The following is a 21870-nucleotide window of genomic DNA, read 5'->3' on the forward strand; positions in this document are numbered from 1 at the left end:
TCGCACCGAATAACCGTCACCCGGCTCCACCAGGGGGACCAAGGGCGACAACCCACCCCGCGCAGCTCCACCAGGGGGACCAAGGGCGACAACCCACCCCGCGCAGCTCCACCAGGGGGACCTCCCCCTCCGCTCCTCCACTCCCCGGCCCGGCTCCACCACAGGGACAACAAACCACTGCTCCGCCAGAAGGGGCAACAATTCACAGCTCCACCGCAGGCACAACAACTCCCGGCTCCAGCCGCAGGTACAGCAAACCCCGGAGCGGCGACCCCGGCCGGAGCAGAGGAGGGGGACAAGCTCCGGCCTCGACCCCCCGCCCCGCCCCGCCCCGGGCAGCGGAACACTCTCGAGGCTCCGGAGCTCCAGGTGAGGCCGCAGAGAGAGAAGGAGAGAGGAGAGAAGGAGAGAGGACAAACGCGGCCTCGACACCTGATTGCAGTCGCCCCAGAGAGAGACAGAGAGAGAGAGAGGGACCAAACAATCTCGTGCTGCTGCTCCTCCCCTCCCTCCCTCCCTCCCTCCCGGGCCCAGGAGAGGGAGAGGGCCGCGCCGCGCCCGGGGCTGAGGGTTGGAGAAGAGTCGAGAGGAGGAGGAGGAGGAGGGCCGAGGCCCTCTCCGGACAAGGAGAGGCCGGGGACCGGCGACCATGGCGTCCTACGTGGACAACAGCTTCAGGCAGGCGGTCATGAAGAACCCGACCGAAAGGACGCAACAGGTAAAGCAACGGGTGGGGGTGAGGTGGGGGGGAGTGGGAGGTGGCGGCCCCTCTGGGGTCAGACATGTCGCTCACCTGTAGCTGCCCGTAAGAGACCAGAGGTTTTACCAGCAGTTAAAACACATTTAGACCCCCACAGATTCTCTCTGCCCCCCCCCAACATCCTACCCCCCCATCCCCCCACCACAAATCCACCAAATACTGCATTAGCCCCTCTCTCCCCCCCTCCATAACACACACACACACACACACACAAAAGTGGCCCAATATTATGCACCGCCTCCTGTGGGGAGCAGCAGAGTTGGCCGTTTTAGGTACAGTACTTTGGAAACTAAAGGAAAGGGTCTTCCAAAGGTGGGGTCACAAAACGTTTTGCGGGTTGTAATTTTTTTTTAAAAAAAATTAGGGGCTCCACCCAAAAAGGTTTTACACGCGCAGTGCAACAAAAACAAACCCACCCCCCCTCCCCCCCCCCAAAAAAAAACCCACACACGCCCCAATTCGGCGTGACCCCCAAATCTGTCCACATTGGCGGTGACCACCTCGCCCTCCCCCCCCCCCCCCCACTGCTCCCTTCTAACATGCTCCCTTCCCCTTCAATTCCCCTTCAACTCTTTCCGCTGCAAGGAATGACACTACAGGAATGTTCCCGAGACTTGGCAGCAGTTGTAAAGTTAGCTGACACGCATAATAAGCTTTTGCATAAATCTGCACGGCTGCCCTCCCATAGCCGTGTCTGCTTTTGCATCTATGATCCTGGGAAGAAGCGTAGGGCACGTAAGAGCTTCACTGGTACTGAAACGCAGCTTTGTATATTTTACAGCCACTACTCTTCTTTCTTTACTCCCTCCCCAACCCTTCCCCATCTCCCTAACCCGCACACCCCATGTCTCTAACCCGCACACCCCATGCGATTTTTACTTTGAATGTACTGTATCTTTTATGTGTGTTCAGTGCCCATTGAGTGGTTGAGCGCTCATAATCTCCAAAGCGGTACAGTACCACGTGTTACTGGTTGTGAATTTTGGGTTGTTCAGCCAAAAGATACATTTCTATTGAAAATCACCATTTTAAGAAAAACTTCCTGCTTTTAAATTAAACAGGTTATTCTAACAGTTTCTTTTAAATTCCCCGGTAAAATGTGGGACACTTAATGATTCGGGGTAATCAAGTTTGAGTATTATAAATAGATTAGAACAGTGATTTGGGATCCAGAATATTGATGTGTATTCGTTTTTAATGTTGTGCCTGTATGCCCAGTACAAAATTGTGTTTTTACATTGTGAGTTTTGCATCATTTGAACGAACAAAGTCACGGCCAAGGAGTTGAAGGTTTAAGCAGCAATCGGACAGGATCATTTCTTACAATTCAAGTTTCAACTAATCTGAAAAATAAATTTAAAAGAAATGTGCAGTGTACTAGGTATGAGTATTAACTAGTGTAAGATTATACTGTAATTAGTGAGATGTAGTATTTCAATAATTTGAAACCCATCATATAAACTTGAAATACACAACAGGTCAATCAGCACGTGAAAGATGTCGGCTGATATAATATCTGAAATGTTAGCCTGCCCTTTTCTCTTATGTACTGATTGACCTTTTGTTTTTTTTAAAGAATTTTTTCCTTTTCACTTCTGAATTCTGGTAATTGGTGACTTTATGATTTCTTCCACTGAAGTTTCTATTTGTGTGTTCTAGTTGTTAGGTTAATGATGAGTTTGACTAAATTTGAATGTTGCAACTTAAACATTTGTCATTGTTTCTTGATTGATCAAACATAAACCACGTTCACCCACAAAACACACAGCTACTGCACTTTAAGGTTTATCCTGTGAAGTGCTTTAAGATGTCCTTTGTGAAGTGCTTTAGGATGTCCACCCTGATGTGAAAGGTGCTATACCAAATGTAAAGATTTTTTTAAAAATGCATATTTGGGACCCATCAGGTGAACTGAAATGGTCTTTTCCAATTGCATACATCCTACAATAAATTCATTCATCCACCAGTTGCAAAGACACTGCTGGGAATATTTTAAAACATTCCTTTTCACGAATGAGATTGTGTTAAAGATCATTCCTCTGATTTAAAAACCTGTTTCTATGTAATTTACAAGTTTGCTACTAGTCAAATCTATAGTCTGTCTGAGTTGTGTCCTGTCACTTTGAAGAACACATTATCTGCCTACAGGTGACAACAACAAAATTACATTTGTATAACCCCTTTCACGTCGGGAGGACATCCCAAGGCGCTGGCCAGTCAGTGTTTCAGTAACATTTTGACCGTAACATATCTGATAAAAATGCTCAAAGTTAATGTTAAGGTCCAAATGATAATAGTTGGAAGGGGTTAGTAGGTATTAGGAAAATAATTTTTATTCTGTATTTAAAACATTTAGGGTGGCATATGGAGATAATCAGTTAACAGCTAATCCTGCCATACGACTAAGTAATTGCTTTAGATTTACAAAAACGAATGCTATGTTCTCATTAGCCTGAATGTTGTGCCTCCACTGCTAAATGTTAGACCTTTCTTTGAATCATTTGACAGTTTTAGTGATGACACTTCAGTGGGTTCAATCAATATAATTTTAGTTTTAACAAACCTCTTTAGTTTATTAATAGGAAATGGTTTGGAGAGAGTCCGCAATAATATGGTTGTGATTTAATTGGGATTCTTTGCTGTTGTGGTTTATGCTGCTATCTGAACCTCTACATTAAATTGCAGTCTTATGAATCACTTGCAGTAAATTTTCAACTAAATTTTGCAAGATTGGAACAAGAACTTCCAGTCAACGTATTTTCTGTATTTTTAGAATTGCTTTTAACGACAACAACAAATTATATTTGAATTGTGCCTTTCGCATCCCAAGGTACTGGACAGTCAAGGATTTGGCAAACTGGGGGTTGGGATCAGAAGTGGTGGAAGGTAGGAGGGTGAGTGAAAATTAGGTTGGAAAGGAGGGTCTTTAGTGGGCAAGGGAGAAGCAAGGGAGGTGAAGGGACTGTTGGATGGAGTTCCGAAGGATGGGGGCAGAAAAGCTGAAGGCCAGTCCGGGGATGGAGTCTCCTGAGTGGAGGGTGTGGACAGATTGGCTTGAGTTAGCTGGTCACAGAAGTAGTGGGGAGCAAGGCCATGGAGGGCTTTGAAAGCAAGCACCAGGATTTTGAACTCTGTCCTGTGGGGGATGGGGAGCCAGTGGAGGCGGGCTAGGATGGGGGTGATATGTTCATAGAGCTTGGTGCGGGAGAGTACACAAGCTGCAGAGTTCTAGATGATCTTTAAACCCTTAATGTGCATATTGCACAGTACTGTAATATTCTGGTTACTTTAGGGCGATGCTGATGATAGTTCAACCAGGTTGGCTCATCGGCAGGACTTGGAAGGCTAGACCATTCATTGGGGGCAGTCACTCTTCCCACTCTGCTCCCAGGCAGTGCTCTTAATGGCAAGCTATACGGTTTTAGCTGGTTAAGATTCCTGCAGTACCCAAGGCACACTGGGGTCCCAAAGCCTTGTTTTTTTTGTCAACGTGTGCTTAATACTTTTCAGAATTAGGTAAGCAGGATACGTCCCTCCAGGGAGAGAATGCACATTCCATCCTGCCAAATAACTCTGGAATTTCCATGTGTAATGGGGATGCATGGAATTCTCAGTATGGTGTTGATACTCTTAAGCATGGGTTTCCGCATCTGCCAGACACACGGCTGACCAAAAAAAAGGCACTTCAGTGAACGTCTGTCAGTGTACACCAAAAACAGTCCTCTGCACCTCTGAGACATTTCTGTAGAACACTATTCACATTGTGCTTACTGCAAAACGTATTTTAAATCTTGATCTTGTCTTAGACTTGTTAAATATGTTATGCTGTACTGAAGACATTTTTAAGCAATCACTTTGCCTGACATTTTCAGGTATTTGAATACTGTGTTTCTTTCTTTCTTGTAATCCATTTCATAACCTGATCAACAGGGTTCATCCACCAATTTGCAATTGTCCAACCAGAGGTGCCCACTACTTTTATCACTCTTTCTTTAGTTCTGCCTTTTTACATCCTAAGGGGAAACAATTCCTGAACACACAAAGCAGTTTTTTGTTGCAGCTGGATGTCTGACAAACATGAAACCAATCACCATGCTTGAGTGTTCAAATCAATTGCTGAGAGTTCTGCACATAGATAAAATGTCTGTTTGTCTGAAATAGAGTGCACACTCCCTCCTTGAAGGGGTGCACCCTTCTTGCAGTGCTTTGGGACATCGTCCCGATGTGAAAGGCGCTCTATAATGCAATTTTGTTGTTGTTGCCTAATCCCAGAGATTAGGCAAGAACCAAGATTGAGGACCCTGAAATGTTCTGCTAGGGTTTAACCAGCTAGAAATGTACTGCTTGCCATTTGAACACTGACTTGCAAGTTTCTCTTTGCTTATCCAACTAGCCCCCCTGCATGTTCAGGCTTTGTCTTGTTTGGTTAACAGTATCCGTGTGGAAAGAATCCATCCCCGTTAGTGAGTGACTTTCAAAGCACCAGATACCTAAAGCTAATTTCTATGGACCGTATTTAAATGATTAAAATCTTATTTACGAAATAAATTGGGTTGTTTTCTTTCCAGCTGAAGTGTTGAACCATTTGCTAACAAAAAGAATAAATATTCTTTTCACAGTTCTTCAGTAGTCCGTCACTTGTTGAAGGGGAAATCATAATTGCAGAAATCTGACCTTGTTTCCAAATATTATTTAATTGTCGGAGTATAATAATTACATATGAAACTAATTTCAATGATCTGAAAATTCATTAGTACTGTATACCCACAATGCGGTGCAGTCAGTCTTTTCCCTAATCTATGCAATCGTGATGTATTTTCATAATTTTCTCTGATGTTAAACCATTTTTTGAAATATGAACTGGTAAAGTTAACTTGAAATTGTTTATTTTTGAAGTGGGAATACTTGAAGAGCACATTAATAATATAACTAAGGAAAGCTGTTTATATGTGATTATGGAGACCTGACAGCTAGACGAGTGTTGACCTGGAATCTAATAATAATAATCCTTACATTTGATATAATGCCTTACCATGTCAGGCGGATATCTTGAAGCTCTTCACAGGATTTATTGTATAGTGTAGTGAATGTGGAATTTGATTATTGTCTAACTTGAGTATTTTAATGTTTATCACTGATAGGGCCATATTTGTAGGATTTTGGGCACCTACTTTTGAAAGGATATTGTGTTAATGAGCTCAGAAAAGTGACTGTGAATCTGGCTCTCCGGCTGCTATCCTGTGTAGTTAGGCAGATAGAATTGGACATTTTCTGTTGGGAATGGGTGGGAAATTGTAATCCATTTTTAAAGTGTTGAAATGTCTTGATGACAATGTATAAGTATTGCTGGTTCTTTGACAATTTAGATTGCAGGCTTAGAAGACCAGAATATATATGTTATGCTTGTACAGCAGAAGGCCTAATGATATTGTACTAGTATTGGCTCCCTATCCTTCAGAGGATCCAGTTCAAGATTCTGGTCCTCGCCTACAAAGCCTTCCATAGCTTTGCCCCACTCTACTTCTGCGACCTCCTAACCCCCTACCAACCCGCCCGCTCCCTCTGCTCAGCCGGCTCCGGCCTGCTCCACGTCCCCCGATTCACCCGTCACCATTAGCGGGAGAGCTTTCAGCTACTCTGCCCCCAACCTCTGGAATTCCATCCCCCAATCACTCCGCCTCGCCCCCTCCTTAGCCTCCTTCAAGTCCCGCCTCAAGACCCTCCTCTTCGACCATGCCATCGGCCACGCCCCTTCCCCTCCCCTCCCTTCTTCATCCCGTGATCCCAGCTCGGGTTTGAAATGCTGTAAACTGTCCAGCGCCTTGGGACGTCCTCCCAACGTGAAAGGCACTATACAAATGTAATGTTGTTGTTGTTGCAGTAATTGTGGGATGTTGGAACATGATCCCACAACTGAACACCAAGCCATCATCACCGAGACGATCAATGACATCATCTCCTCTGGGGAGTTTCCTCCCACAGCCTCCAACCTCATAGCCCACCAGCCCGCTACCTCCTCCCCAAGGTCCACAAACAGGATTGTCCTGGGAGACCTAGTGTTTGAGCCTGTTCCTGCCCTACCGAACTGATCTCCTCATATCTGAACTCCATTTTTGCTCCTCTTGTCCAAGCCCTGCCAACCTACATCCGTAACTCTTCTAACGCCCTCCGCCACTTCAACAATTTCCAGTTCCCTGGGACTGAACATCTCTTATTTACAATGGACGTTCAGTCCCTCTACACCTCTATCCCCACAAGGACGGTCTGTCGGCCCTCAGCTTCTATCTCGAACAGTGGCCCAACCAGTCTCCATCCACTACCAACCTCCTCCGCCTGGCTGAACTTGTTGTGACGCTGAACAACTTCACCTTCAACACCAACCACTTCCTCCAAATAAAAAGTGTCGCTATGGGAACCTGCAGGTCCCAGCTATGTTTGCCTGTTTGTTGGCCACCTGGAACACTCTTTGTCCCGGGCCTACTCAGGTCCACTACCCTGACCTCTTCCTCAGATACATTGACGACTGTGTTGGGGCTGCTTCCTGCTCTCGCAGTGAGCTGGAAAAAATCATAAATTTTGCTTCCACCTCTCCATAATATTCACATGGTCCATCTCTGACTCTTCCATTCCCTTCCTCGACTTCACCATTTCCATCTCGGTGCATAGATTATCTACATATATCTCTAATAAGCTCACCAACTCCCACAGTTACCTGGATTACTCCTCCTCCCACCCCGCCTCTTGTAAAGACTCCATTCTCTTTTCCCAGTTCCGCAGCATCTGCTCTGACGATGCCACCTTTCACACCAGAGCAACTGAAATATCTTCCTTTTTCCTCGACTGAGGATTCCCATCCACTGTGGTACACAGGGCCCTTGACCGTGTCCGCCCTATTTCCCACACCTCTGCCCTCACACCTTCCCCCTCTTCCCAGAACCAGGATAGGGTCCCCCCTAATTCCTCACCTTCCACCCCAACAGCCTCAACAAAAAATAATTCCCCCCCATTGCTGGCACCTCCAGGGTGATCCAACCACCAAACGTATCTTTCCCTCCCCTCCCAGCATTCCAAAGGGACCATTCCCTCTGTGACTCCCTGGTTCATTTCTCCATCACCACCAACAGTTGCTCTATCCCTGGCACCTTCCTATGCCAGCGCAGGAGATGCAATATCTGCCCTTTCACCTCCTCCTATACCACTGTCCAGGGCCACAAGCACAGTTTTCAAGTGAGACAGCGATTTACCTCGGAGGATTGAATTCAAGATCCTCGTCCTCACTTTCAAGGCCATCCATGGCCTTGCCCCCTCCTACCTTTCTGTTTTGCTGACTCCCTACCAACCTGCCCGCTCCCTCCCTTCAGCGGGCTCCAGCCTGCTCCATGTCTCCTACCCGACCCGCCCTACCATCGGTGGCCGGGCTTTCAGCCTCTCTGCCCCCACACTCTGGAACTCCATCCCAAAGTCCCTTCACTTTGCTTCCTCCCTTCACTTTGCTTCCTCCCTTGCCTCCTTCAAGGCCGGTCTCAAGACCCTCTTCTTTGATCGTGCCTTCAGTCGCCCTCCCACCTCTCTGCCTTCCCTCACCCCAACCTCACCCCCCCCCCATGCTCGCGTCCTGAACCCTTACTGTCCAGCGCCCTGGGACATCCTCCCGACGTGAAAGGCACTCTATAAATGTAATTTTGTTGTTGTTGTTACGTGTATTACCAGCAATGTAGATTACTGCATTCACTGCACACGATGTGGTCTCCTCTACATTGGGAAGACCAAATGCAGATTGGGTGATTTGCCGAACACCTCCATTCTGTCTGCAAGAACAACCCTGAGCTTCCGGTTTCTTGCCACTTCATCTTTCCCTCCCACTCGCACTCTGACCTCTCCATTTATGGTCTCCTACGCTGTTCCAATGAACCACAGTGCAAGCTCAAGGAACAGCACCTCATCTATCTGCTAGGGATCTTACAGCCCTTTGGCCTCAATATTGATTTAAATAATTTCAGACCATAACAGCTCACCTTCCCCCTCCCCCTCTTCTGTGACCATTACCACATAATTTGGGTCCCAGACACATCTTTTCTCTCTGGTCTACCTGTTTTGTTGCAATCCCCCCTCGTTTGTTTTGCATCATTAACATCTCTTTGACCCATCATCCTCTGTCCTCTATCCCATTTTCTCCTTTGTCTTCCTTGCCTCCTCCTCTCTGTTAGACCTTAAAAGGCTTTCCCTTCCAACATGCCCCAATTGTGATGAAGGGTTGTGGACCCAAAATGTTGACTCACTTTCCTTATAGATGCTGCCTCACCTGCTGAGTGTTACCAGCGACTTCTGTTTTTGTTTCAGATTTCCAGCATCTGCAGGGTTTTGCGTTTTGAGTAATTGAATGCTTTGCTGATCAAACATTATATCAAAAAGGGGTTTCAATATATTTGAGAAAAATAGTTCTGTTTACCCAATTTGTGAGGCACAAGACCTGGGAGTATTAAATGCTGACACAGATAGTGGAAATGATTGATTCCTTGGTGCTGACACTGTCTTGTCGTTCTGGTCTTAATGAAAACAAAATTGACCCAAAAGAAAAAGACTGACAATAAAAGTGCTTTATAGGCAGAGCAATTTGTGCATAGTCCTTCAGAAGCAGCAGAATCAATGGCAAAATGACCCTCTCTCGTCCTATCATTTCTCACACAGTATCTTGAACACCCTGTTAACCCTTGGCTGGCTGTGTTTAGTGTAGATATTTGTAAAATGGAACAAATGAACACGGCTTTGCAGCATAACTAAAGAATCTAATAAATTGTGTTGAGGTTCAATGAGTAACACCCTATGTTTATGTAGTGTTGCCTTTAATATAAAAAAACTGCAAGTGCTTTACTAAGTTAATTAGAAGCTCAGTGAATACGGAGGTAAATTTTTTTAGCTTTAGTAAGCTTCAATATTTGACACATTGACTCAACATATCAGGTATTAAAATATCAGGTATTTAAAGTGGATCAGTAGAAGAAGGTGCTTCCAATCTAGTAAAGGGAATCGGTACTAATTATTTTCCTGAAATATAGCTAGGTTTGACCTAAACATTGTGGTGTAAGTGCAAATATTTACGCAATTTGTTAAGTTGTCTAAAAATAACTGATGGAAAATAACATTCCTTACCAAAAAGTCATTTGTTGTATTTTTTTTCGCACTAAATTCAGAAGTTTGAATCCCAAGTCTGTTAACTCTTCTATATCATTATACATTTGTCTAAACACATAACAAGGAATTGGGTCGTATTCAGTCACGATTTTTGTAATGAATGTTCAAAACTGTACTTCCACTTCCCATCGCTCTTCAAAAAGAGCTTCTGTAATTACTAATTCCTTATGGAAAGTGCTTGCAAATCACAAAATTTAGTGAAGTGATCGCTCATTGCGGAAATCGGGCTTAAATAAATGCAGGTAAGTGTATATGTTGCGCAAAGTCATTTTCACATTTAGGTCTCAAAGAAATTATTTACAATGATGGTGAGAATTATTTGCTTTTTATTTTTGTCACATTTCCCCTCCCTTTCTATCAGCCACAAACACAGAGGCCAATCAACCTGGCTGAGATCAACTACTGTATCTGGGTACAGACTCAGTTGGTCGATAGAGCAATAAAATTCAAAATGACACTACACAAATGCTTTCAAATACACAAATCATTATGGTAAAATTCTGTGACGTTTTGATAATGTGATACAGGGTTATATGAAATACAAGAATTGTTAGTTTTTGCATTTTGGAAATCCTAAGATATTAAATAAAATAAAGCTTTTTCCTGCTATCTAATCTTCCTATGATTTTTGAATTGCAACAAGACGCATCGTTCAGTGGTTCAAGTGTTGAGGGTGAGCGTATTTGATAAATAATAATGATTCTTCTTCATATAGCACCTTTCACATTGGGAGAATATCTCAAATTGCTTCATAGGATTTACTGCATAATATAGTGACTGGATCTTGCATGCGAACGCAGCAGCCTGTTTGTGCAGAATAATGTCCCACAAACAGCCATCAAATAAATGACGAATTTTACCTAGGAGGTTGTTGGATAGGACACCGGGAGAAACTACCATCCTTTTGAGTAGTGCTATGGGGTCTTTAAAGTCCACCTGAACAGGAGGTGAATCTAATTTTTTTTAACGTCTCATTGAAAGGTTGGTACCTCCAACAATGCAGCGGAAGCTCCCTCTCAGCACTGTACTGTAATATAAGTCTAGACTGTGAGTTCAAAGTCCTGACCAGGAGCTTGAACCCACAATCTTCTGACTCTGAGATGAGAGTGCTCCCAGACCAAGACAGGCTAATGCCTGAAAGGCTTCTCTGAGCTCTGGGACGCTACCCTGCGTGAGGGGCGCACGCTGTATGCTGTTGCATGCTGTTGTTGTTGACACCTTTGAGGCTGTTTGTTGCACTGCTGCACTCATCTGTGGCCCTCGGATGATTTACTGCTTCATGTGACTTTTGGGTTTTCATTCATGACTTGGTTGTTTGGAATTTGTATGGGCCTGGATTCAGTTTTGGTTCAGTTTCTTCTCTTTTGGTTCTTGAGTTAGACAATATTGTTATTAGACAGGGCTACAACTTGGTAATGCTGATAATTGTTTGAAGTTGCCTGTAGCTGTATTGTAATATTCTTGCCTCTCAGTTGCAAGGTTGCCTCTCAACCCCCAGAAGCACTTGTATCCCACGACAGTATATTCATTGTATTCCTTCTTCCTTCCAGGCTAAATCAGTACATAAAGGTTATGCTTCATTATCGTTTGGTAATTTGAGGAAAATAATTGAGCTGGCATCAACAAAAAAAAGCTTTTTTTCCTTAAAAATCAAATATCCATTCCAGGGTCTATTCGTTATTGTAGATAATCGAGTTCTGTTTATGGAACTGTTTATAGTTTTTTTTTCCTTGTGGGTTGTTGCCTGGTTCCACACAGCAAATGCTCACACTGGAATGATTTAAAATCAGCTCATTATCGAAAATCGGAGAAGCAGACCTGCATCGTCAAACTGTGGTACAGCAGTTTGAAGTATTTATGAGTGTGTTTCTTGAGTCTGGTACATTCAATTTAACCTTTTTGGTGTGGTGATAAAGTATGGAAGATGCCTTCATTATACATTGATAGCAAAATGCTATCTGTGTAATGAAGATAATTCATTTTGGTGACATGCTTATTGATGTGAATCAATTATAGCCTTGCTTACAAATGATCAAACCCAAAAACATTTTTATTGTACAGAGTTACAAAAAATGCACCGTAGTAAATTTTGAGTTTTTGCCCTTTTGCTAAATTTTTGGACTGTCCAGAACTAAATTGTACAAGTGAACATTTAAAAGCCTGTGTGTGCATGCATGTTCACACAGGCTTTTAAATGCATTCGAATATTTATTTTGCATAATGTGTCCGTTACTGGAGAAGTTATAGTGTGGATAAGTATCAATGAAACTGCCAGTAATTGTGGGGGAGCGAATGGAATAGCCAGCCCATAAGCACAATTACTTCTGCTTACATTGGCAATAACGTTTACATCTCCAACTTTCAGAAATCTGGTTAGATAACGATAATCTTACTATTTCAAGTGCTCTGGAATGCTACCCTGCGTGAGGGTGCTATTATAAATGTTTTAAATTGTTGTTATTTGTAGGTACAAAAAGGAGCAAAATTATCGATTGATTTGCCTCCCTTTTTTAGTTAAACGAAGTGTTACATTTTTGTAAGATAAATGCTGCAAAAACAGTATAGTTAGTCCCCAATTGGTATGGTGGGAAATATTTCAATGATTCGCTTTGTATACTCTGCTCCTTATTTGCAGCTGTTTTGATGTCTGTTAATTGTTCCCTTTCTGTCCTCTACAAATAGTTTTGTGATGGATTCAGTGCTGAGCAGTGATTTGTGAAGCCAGTTTAAATGTACAAAGTGCCCAGTTACAAGTACATTGTGAAACTGTTGTATTTGTGATAAGAATGTTCTCTGTAAACCTGCTGCATGATTCGAAATGTAGTTTACCAAATACTGATTTTTAGCTCATCTTTATTGTATGGGCTGGGTGGTCTGAGCTCTGTTCCTGTTGCGAGTTGTATGCTTATCACATCAGACCACACATGTTGTGTTCTTATCAAAGAAGAAATTAATTTTTTGATGGCTTGCAACAGCTGCTGTTGAAGGCTCCCTACTTCTCATCAGTGTTCCTTCCTCCACCCAAATTTGAAAAATAAACAAGAAGTGGGGCTTTCAAGTTAAGCATGGTGGTGGTGTAGCACAGCATGCTACAAAAACATTGGAGGGCAAGCGAACTTAGTGAAACAAATGTCAGCAATAATTGGATTCTATACAGTATTTAAAAAAAGGAACTCTTACTCATATGAAAACAGGAGATTTGGTATCTACCCACGGGTAAATAATGCTCAGTTGTGGAACAGAAAGCACTGGGACTCAGAATAATGTAAGGAAACGTCATCTTGCAACACTGAAAATAGCACTACATTATTCTCCTCTTAAGTAAATGATCATTGAGATGGATCAGTGTTCAGTTACATTTGTGCACCATAGAATACATGTTTATATTGTTCAATGACTTGTCAGGAAGAGATTTAAAAAAATGTTAGTCTGCTGCCAAAGAAGAAGATTTTTTGCTGGAAATTAAGCAATTGACTCATACTGCAGTGTGGTGCAGTAGCTGCTTAAAAGGGTTTTGCAAGGCTAAATTCAGAATGAAGGGAATGTTTTCAACGGACGTTCATTTAAACTAGACTTTAAAAGGGGAGGGCAATGTTTTGATGGCTATAAATGAGCTATGGTACACGAATGTAGCTATAATTTTCTGAAACCAACTGTCATTAACTTTTAAAAGTAGAAACTGCTTAAACTATAATCAATATCACAAAGATGAAATGATTGGACTAGGGCAACCATCTTCCACTGAACGTTCTTCTACTGAAAGTACTGATTCACACTGTGCTCTATGGGTATACCCTCCTATATGTATTCATAGTATATGTTGTTCATATATTCGCCTCAACAGAAAGCTATGTGATGGGTACAGAGAGAAGAGTAACCAAATTTTGCCTTCAGTCTAAATCCATATGTAAGCATGTTTCAGTGGGTTCATTGGTTTGAGATTTGGATAGGGAAACTTGCCTTTACCAATAGAGCCATTGGAGAGACTTAAACTATAAGCTTTGGTGACTGATGTAATTTTTAAAAACGCTAACATCTAAAATGCACTTGAGCGCATTTTAGATGTTAGTGCTGGAAAGGGGACACCCAGTGAGTAAAATGCTCACTCTAAGATGATCTGTCATACAGTCAGATGTAGATCACAACCAACCACAGCAGTGTGACATTTTCTATTCCCACACTAATCATCCTATGGCCTTGCCTGAGTGAGCTCATGCTCACTAAATCCTGGGTTGAGAGTTCTCAAACTTGTTTCACTTCCATGTCACCATTCTGTGACAGATTTAACAACAAATTACACTTGTATAGCGCTCTTTATGTTGGAAAGACATCCCAGGGCGTTGGACAATCAGGGGTTTTGGTCCCGAGCTGGGATTTGGGTTCAGAAGGGGAGGAGGGCGGGTGGGGGGGTGGGGGGGCGGTGGTTGGGGTGGGAGGGCGGCCAAAGGTATGATCGAAGAGGAATGTCTTCAGACGGGACTTGAATGAACCATGGTTTCAGGTGAAACCAAGGCAATGTTTAATGTAGTGGTGGCCAACTGTCGACCCACGGGCTAGAAGTAGTGTTTGGGGCCGTCAAGCAGTGCCCCCCACTCCGAATATTCACACGAGCCTGGGTAGGTGGTTGTTCGATCAGTAGTGTATGTTGAATATTCAATCAAGAACATTTATTTTGTTGGCCAACAAGGTTGGCCACCACTGATCTAATGCACTGTGCATAAAGTTAATGATGTTGAGTCCTGTAGCTCAGTGATTAAGAGCACTCGTCTCACAAGCGAGAGACTTGGGTTCAGTTCCCAGCAGGGCGAAATCTTGGGCAAGTTTCCTTACCCCACATGCCTGATAATAATCCCTCAAGAAAAAAAAGAAAATAATAATTTGAACTCAAACCACAACTGTTTGTGAGTCACTGCTGCGCGCAATTCGCTGCCACATTTCACCCACAAATATACAGTCAATTCACTTTACTGTATATTCTGTGAAGCGCTTTAAGATGTCTAGAAAATGTGAAAAGTGCTATAATCAAATGTAAGGATTATTCTTTATTATGCTGTGAACAGTAAGAGTGCCTTCCTGACCCCCTTTTAAACAAATAAAGTATATTGTTGCATGCTTTATTGTTGCATTGTACACTGTTGTAAAGCACCTATGTTTTCTGAGTGCCTTTTGTGATACTTTGTAATTTTTTAAAGAGCGGGAAAAACTCTTGTGTTCAGCTACATAGTTATAATTCCCTTCCTTCATAGTGGCTCGATTGGCTGGGCTGGATTGGGGAGATCGAAAGGTTCTGAATTTGAATGCTGATGGGTCCAGTCAATCCTTTACCTTCTTGAGGTTAATCATTGGGTGAGAATAGGGAGGAATTGAGTGTGGTGTTCATGTGGTTGCTCTGGCTCAGTAGAGACTTTGAAGGACAATATCGCATTCATCCAAAGCATTATTGGTAGCTGACCAACCCTCAAGTTGTTCTGAAGCTGGAGAACACAATCTTGGTGATATCAAAGAATTTACCATGTAACCCCATAGATTCCAGCTTCTTCATGAAGACATCATAAGGCATTAGGTCAAAGGAAGTCAATTAATGCAAGGACTTGGTTGTGCTAGCTAGACACGTACTGTACATAAAGTACTGTGAAACATACTGGCTACTGTTACAAATATTCATTGGGTTGTTATTTAGTGGTCAAGATAAATTGGATGTTGCAAACATAAAGGCCTGCTTAGGAACCAAAAGGCACTTTTGAATCTGCTTGTTTTTAACAGTATATTATCAAAGTTGAATCGGTGGCTTTGAAATGCTGTGATCTGATTAGGGGCTTTGGTTACCATCCTGAACTACAAATGTGTATCTCAATTGGTTGGAACAGTCATTTTTACCCCCCCCGTGAGATTACACCGTGGAATAATTCAGAGTTTAGAAAACCCATTTTTTATTTCATTGTAAATGAATGATGTACATAGTATGCTCTTGTCACTGACGTGTCAGTTATGATAAAACTGGATGTTTACTGGGAAATTACAAGTTTGCATGTATAGTTATAATAAGGGGATGTGAATCCAAAAATTGAACTGAAGTAAATGTTAATAATCATTTGAACTGTGGTGTTAGGCTTGAATCATGTTGCAGCTAGCAAGACCAGCATCTCCTTTCTAATAATGTACATATAATTCTCATGTTAAATGTAGGGGAGGAGATACAGTTTTCAGCATCATTTAGTAAATATATTCACAAGAGGACAGACAGTTGTGATATCATTGCAAGTTTTGAAAATAATAATATCTGTAGTTGATTAACAGGAAATTCTACCTCCGGTGTTTAATACAATACTGCATTTATATTTGGCTCTTAACATCCTATCTTGCTTCTATTTTTGGCAAGGAGTTTTGGAGTTGTACATTATAAGGTGAAAGGAGAATAGTTGAACTGTTCCAATGCATATTCTTTTGTATCTGATGGTGATATTAATATTCATTTGTGATTTTTTTACTTGCTGGCTTTTTTTTATAGCCTTGCTGGCTGACATAAATTTGCAATTTGATACCTGCAAACCAGAAGTCACATTTACTGCAACAAATTCAATTTGTTACCTGTCCATTCTTTAGACCTCATAGTTAATTTATTTCAGGTTAAGCAGCTGTTTATAGTTCTCTTAATTTTCTCTGTAAAACACATGAATATTTACAGAAGGAGGATTGCTGATAATTTTGGCAATTGTCATTTATACACAGTTGCGCAAAACATATTTTAGTCAAATTTATGAGCATTGGTCAGCAATTTTGTTTTTGTTATTATCTGTACCTTGAGTAGAAACCTATATGTGAAGGTTCTAACTAAGTCTGTGTTAAGGACACTGCGTGAAGGGGGTTATATAAATACATACAAAAACAGAAGTTGCTGGGAATACTAATATAAATGTATGTATATAAATACATGTTGTTGTTGTACACTTAAGGGATTTACACCACTTCAAAAATGTAACGTCTGGAAACACATGGAACAATAACATGGAATATTGCAAAATTAAACCTACCAATTTCCAAATAGTAGATAATTCTTAACAGTAATCTGAATATTAAAAGGTGCTATAGCATACGAATTTTAGTCAATGACCAACTTTAGCGTTTATTTATTATTATTTATTTATTATTTATTATTTGTCGGCTTACCTATCTGGGTGGGAGGAGAAGGAGAGAGAGCAGGAGCAGAAGGCCTTTGGCTATGCTTTGATTTAGAAGAAATGACCAGCTATCGCTGTCTGTTGCTGTCCTTTGTCAACACGAGACTGACGATATTGAACAGATGGTACCGGCCCCGAGTCAGCTGGAGGACAGTAGGTCAGATAACACTGAATCCATCCATATTTTTGTAATTGTTTTCTTAAGACACATCTTAAGGATGAATACGTTGTCCTTTTTGGGTGTGTATATGTTATGTTAAATAGGTTTTATATATAATATATATACATACACACATCTATATATGTAATATGTATGCATTTGTTTGTACATATGTACTGAACTACTGAGCCCACCACAGAGGGTTGACTCATTTCCAACATTGCTTTACCATTATGTTACCTTACTGCTTATTCAGCTCCAGGGAGACCACTGATATTAAATTGTTTTAAAACTATTTTTGAAGTTTCTTTCATGCAAACCAGGATTCACTTGATAAATTCTCATGATTTTATTTTGTTCTCGATTGTTTTATCACCACATTGAACTACACATGGAAAAAATAGAATTTTATATATTTTTAAAGTAATTTCAAAGAGCTGGAAAGAACTGTAAGTTATAATGCAGAAATATAAGAAGGATATTGGAAAACGGGATAAAATATATACTTTTGATGTAGACTTGTATCAGATGTTTTCACAACAAGTTGTTTTCTTAAAGTTCAGCGACTGCTGTGAAGGACAATATGTTAGGTTCAGATTAGTGTCTAAATGTAAACCTAATACTGTACTTAGCAATTTCATCTCCACTTGTTCATAATTTACATTTATCAGAAAGTGACTTGAATCTGTAGCCAGTTTACAAATCTACTCGGGCAACTTGGATAAGTTTGAAATGGGAAATTTAAGTAATTGTGAAGCATAAGCAAGACAACAACACAGTGCAATCGTGATTGTTTACCAGGGTTATTTTAGTGGATATGACACATTTTGCTTTAAGCTTGTTATTTAAATTGAGACCTGTACAGTAGTAGATTAATTTAATTTGTGTCTGAAGGATCAGGCAACTGGAGATTATGGTATCCAGTAATTGACGCAGTCAATGTTTTTTCCAGTTGTAGGAGTAATATGTCTTCAGGAGAGGGAAAAAAGATTCAGCTAGTGTCTTTCACTTGTTTCTTGCCAACTATAGATCTGGCAGAGGGTGATGGATTTGTGTTTTGAGTTGAGCAAAGTTTAATTTGCTACAAGAAAATAACAGTCGAGTTTTCCATCGTCATAAGATTGACGCCGGCTTGGATTGTATTGGCAGTAATTTTTCAGGATGACTGATTAATTTTACTTATGATTTCTTACTCTAGTGCTTTAAAATGTATGTGTTTTTTATCTTTTTATCATGGCAAGTTTTGATTTGTTTTCCAATTAACCATGATTTAAGAAGAAATAGAACTTTTTGTGCAAAAGCTGTGGAACAGCAACAATTAATATATCTATTTTTATATGTCGCTTTGCTTTTGGGAACGTCTTCTGAAACCCGATTAAGCCATTTACAGAATTCAGAAGAAGGGATACAGAAATTGCTGAAACTTTATTTTAAAAAAGTGTGAATATTGAATGTTGCGCTGGTTGGCAGTCGACAACTGAAAGAATTTGGAGGAAGAGATTATAGTCATATACTTGGATCAGTTATTAGTTTTCCAGTTGTGGTTTGTACCATGTGTGAACTGAATCAGTTGAAATGATAACCCCGCCACTCACGAGTTGCAGTGCTTAAAATAAATAAATTTTCAAAGTTAATTATAGTTTCATAGTAGCCCTTTCAGACTGTAAAAGAGGTTTGTCACTGAATAGTTCTGTTTAAAAATCCACATTCATAATTATTTTTCTAGCATTAGCACTATTTAGAGTGCTTCGTTTTGTTATGAAATACAGAGTAACGCTTGGAAATTCTTAAATTCAGGCATCATTTGAAAGTGAATTTTCTGTAGATCTTAAAAAAGTCAAGCTTTCAAATTAAGACTGAATTGAGGAATTTTTCATAGTTTTGCAGTCTTAAATTTTAATATAAAATGATTGTGTGTCAAACTGGCTCCGTGTGTCAGCCTGGCCACCGCCTCTGAGGATTGTAGACCCATATCGGGATTTTGAATTCCTAGCCTAGACTCTACAATGCAGTCAGTGATTTGGGTGCATTGCACTGTTAGAGGTGCCATCCTTGGATAAGACCTCGTAAACTGAAGTCCTGTCTGCCTATCAGGTGGACATAAAAGATCCCGTGGCACTATTCAAAAATTGAAGGGAGTTTCTCCCATTGTCCCTGCCAACAATCTCCCAAATGAAATTCTTCATTGATATTCGTGGGACTTTGCTGTGTGCAAATTGACTGCTGCATTTGTCTACAATGTACAGTCATTACACTATACAATGTATCCTGCGAAGTGCTTTGAGATCGTGAAAGGTGCTTTTCCCAAATCTAAGGATTATCATTATCTTGCAAGTCAGACAAGATGGAATTGTGAGCATTAAGGCAATTTTTTCATATCATTTTTTTCCCCTTGCTATTTCGTCTCCTCTTCTGAAGGCATCTCTTTCTTTCCGATCAACTGATAGTAAAGTGCTGTGAATTCCAATTTAAGTAGCTGTTATTTGTGTGAGCTTTGACAGTGTTGACAGTGGAGATATTTTGCTTGAACCTGATCCGATACTCACCTAACTTCCACAATTATGCAACTAGCAGGGGAAATGTGGAAAGTAATACTGGTGTGATTGATCCTCCCCAATTCCTAGACTCTTCCCCATTTGTAAGGAACATTTAAGTCGCTTTCATATTTTAGGTTTTTTTTGCAGGGTAAAAAAAAATTCAGAGAAAATTGTTTCTCAGCAAAACAAAATCGGTAAATTTGGTCAGTAAAAACTGACTTCAGAGATTCCTACCCTTGTGGCTTTCTGAGTTATCGAGAGTGTGGGAATATCCTTTATATTTCTACATGATCTGAACGTTTCAATAAACTTTGTCCAAGGTAATGCCTGATCTGCAAAAGTAACTGTAGTAGATATTTGCAATATTCTCTTAAGCAGATAAATATTCATGCTTATTTATTTCAAATGACTTTTTTTGTATGTTGCAAAGACAAGTTGCATAACCTAACTAGTAAGTAAGCAGTCTAACAGATAATCAGTAGACTAGTGTTCATGTCCTATGTGTTAAGAATTAATCCTACAAGCACAAAAACAACAAGTTGGCCACTGACATATGTTGTACTTCTTGATTGCTGTACAGATACTCTCGGAGCCACCCTAACTTGAAGTTTCCAGTGTTGTGTACAAGTGCTGTGGAATCTTAAAACTGTACAAAGTAAAATGTATGAAATTCACCTTTCATTATACAGCACTGTTCTGTTTTCTGTTCTTGGTCATGCACCATTACCTGTCGAAGAGGGTGGGCAGCTCACTTTCTTTCCCTTCTATAATGATCCTTGACATCTGATGTTGAAACGTCTCAAGGCTGGTAATTGGTGTACTGTATCGTGGCTATTTGTTGGCAATTGTATGTAGTGGCCAATTTGCAATGGCAGTGTCCCACAAACAGCTATGAATTGAATGATGATAATAATCTTGAATTTGAGATAGCAATTTTCATGCCAGGAGGACATCTCAAAATGCATCACAGTGTATAATGTAAAGTATACTGACTGCGTATTTTATAGACCAATTTACCTGCAGGATTATTGGACGCTAAGAGAAGCTCTTCATCAACCAGGCAGATGGGACCTCTGTTAAATATTTCATCCGAAGGACTGTATCTCTCACAATACAGTGCTCCCCGGTACAGCACTGATATGTCAGCTTTGCTTTGGAGCTTGAGGGTTGAACTCACAATTCTGATTTAGGGACAAGGCTGTGTGATTAACCTGTGTGATTAATTGGTTGCAGGATTAAACGAAGCAAAAAAAGTCTAATTTTGCCTTTTTTTAAAAAAATGTCTTTTTCACTTCTTTCTGCTCGGCATCTGATGCCTGACTCAGTTGGTAGCAATCTCACCTCAATTGGAAGGGTGTGGATTCCCGCCCCGTTCACATACTCTAGTCTGATACTCGAATGCAGTGCTGGGGTTGACGTGCTTCATGTGGGACATTTAACTGAGGTCCCATCTGTCTGTTCAGGTGGATGTGTAAGATCCCATGGGTCCATTTGAAAAGAGAAAGGAGTTTCTCCCAGTATCCTAGCCAACGACCCCCCGCATAAAATTGTTCATTCGCTCCATGGCTCTTTGTCAGAATTGCTATGCACAAATGGCTGCTGCATTTGCTTAGCCTAGAAAATACACAGTGGCTGCACTTTATATCATATCTTACAAAGTGCTTTGAGGCATCTTTCAGACCTGAAAAGGACTATTATTCTGTTGGTTCAAATGGAAATTTGTTACATGAGAAATTGCAGAGTACTAGTGTATTACACTAACAGGGGGTGCAGTACATGTTTATTTTGAATTCCTAGTCTGCACAACCCAGCTTCTTTGGCAGAAAATATAGTCTGGAGACCCGATCCTCTTTCAATGTTGCTGTGTAGCCAGCCACAAGAAGGTGTCAAGTTTGCTCTATATTTTTCTTAAATCTCTCTTTGACTGTTGGGGATTTACTGGAGTGTGAAACTTGGCTGCTGTGTTTGTCTATAAATTAATCACTCCTCTTTACGGTAAAATCTTGTGAAGCACTTTGAGAAGTCCTTCCCAATGTGAAAATA

The 21870-nt window shown here is 41.0% G+C and overlaps 1 protein-coding gene across 10 annotated transcripts in view; it reads left to right on the forward strand.

The window, feature by feature from the left end:
• Nucleotides 1–547: 547 nt before the first annotated feature.
• Nucleotides 548–21870, forward strand: part of rapgef2b (Rap guanine nucleotide exchange factor 2b) — a 228131-nt gene continuing 206808 nt past the window's right edge. For all 10 annotated transcript variants that reach the window (XM_042337922.1, XM_042337925.1, XM_042337934.1 and 7 more), the window contains exon 1: nucleotides 548–718. In XM_042337922.1, the coding sequence (XP_042193856.1) occupies nucleotides 650–718 (69 nt within the window). In that variant the 5' untranslated portion in view covers nucleotides 548–649. The remainder of the gene's footprint in view (nucleotides 719–21870) is intronic.

The sequence above is a fragment of the Callorhinchus milii genome, unplaced genomic scaffold (genome assembly GCF_018977255.1).
Source record: "Callorhinchus milii isolate IMCB2004 unplaced genomic scaffold, IMCB_Cmil_1.0 Scaffold1, whole genome shotgun sequence".
NCBI lineage: Eukaryota > Metazoa > Chordata > Chondrichthyes > Chimaeriformes > Callorhinchidae > Callorhinchus > Callorhinchus milii.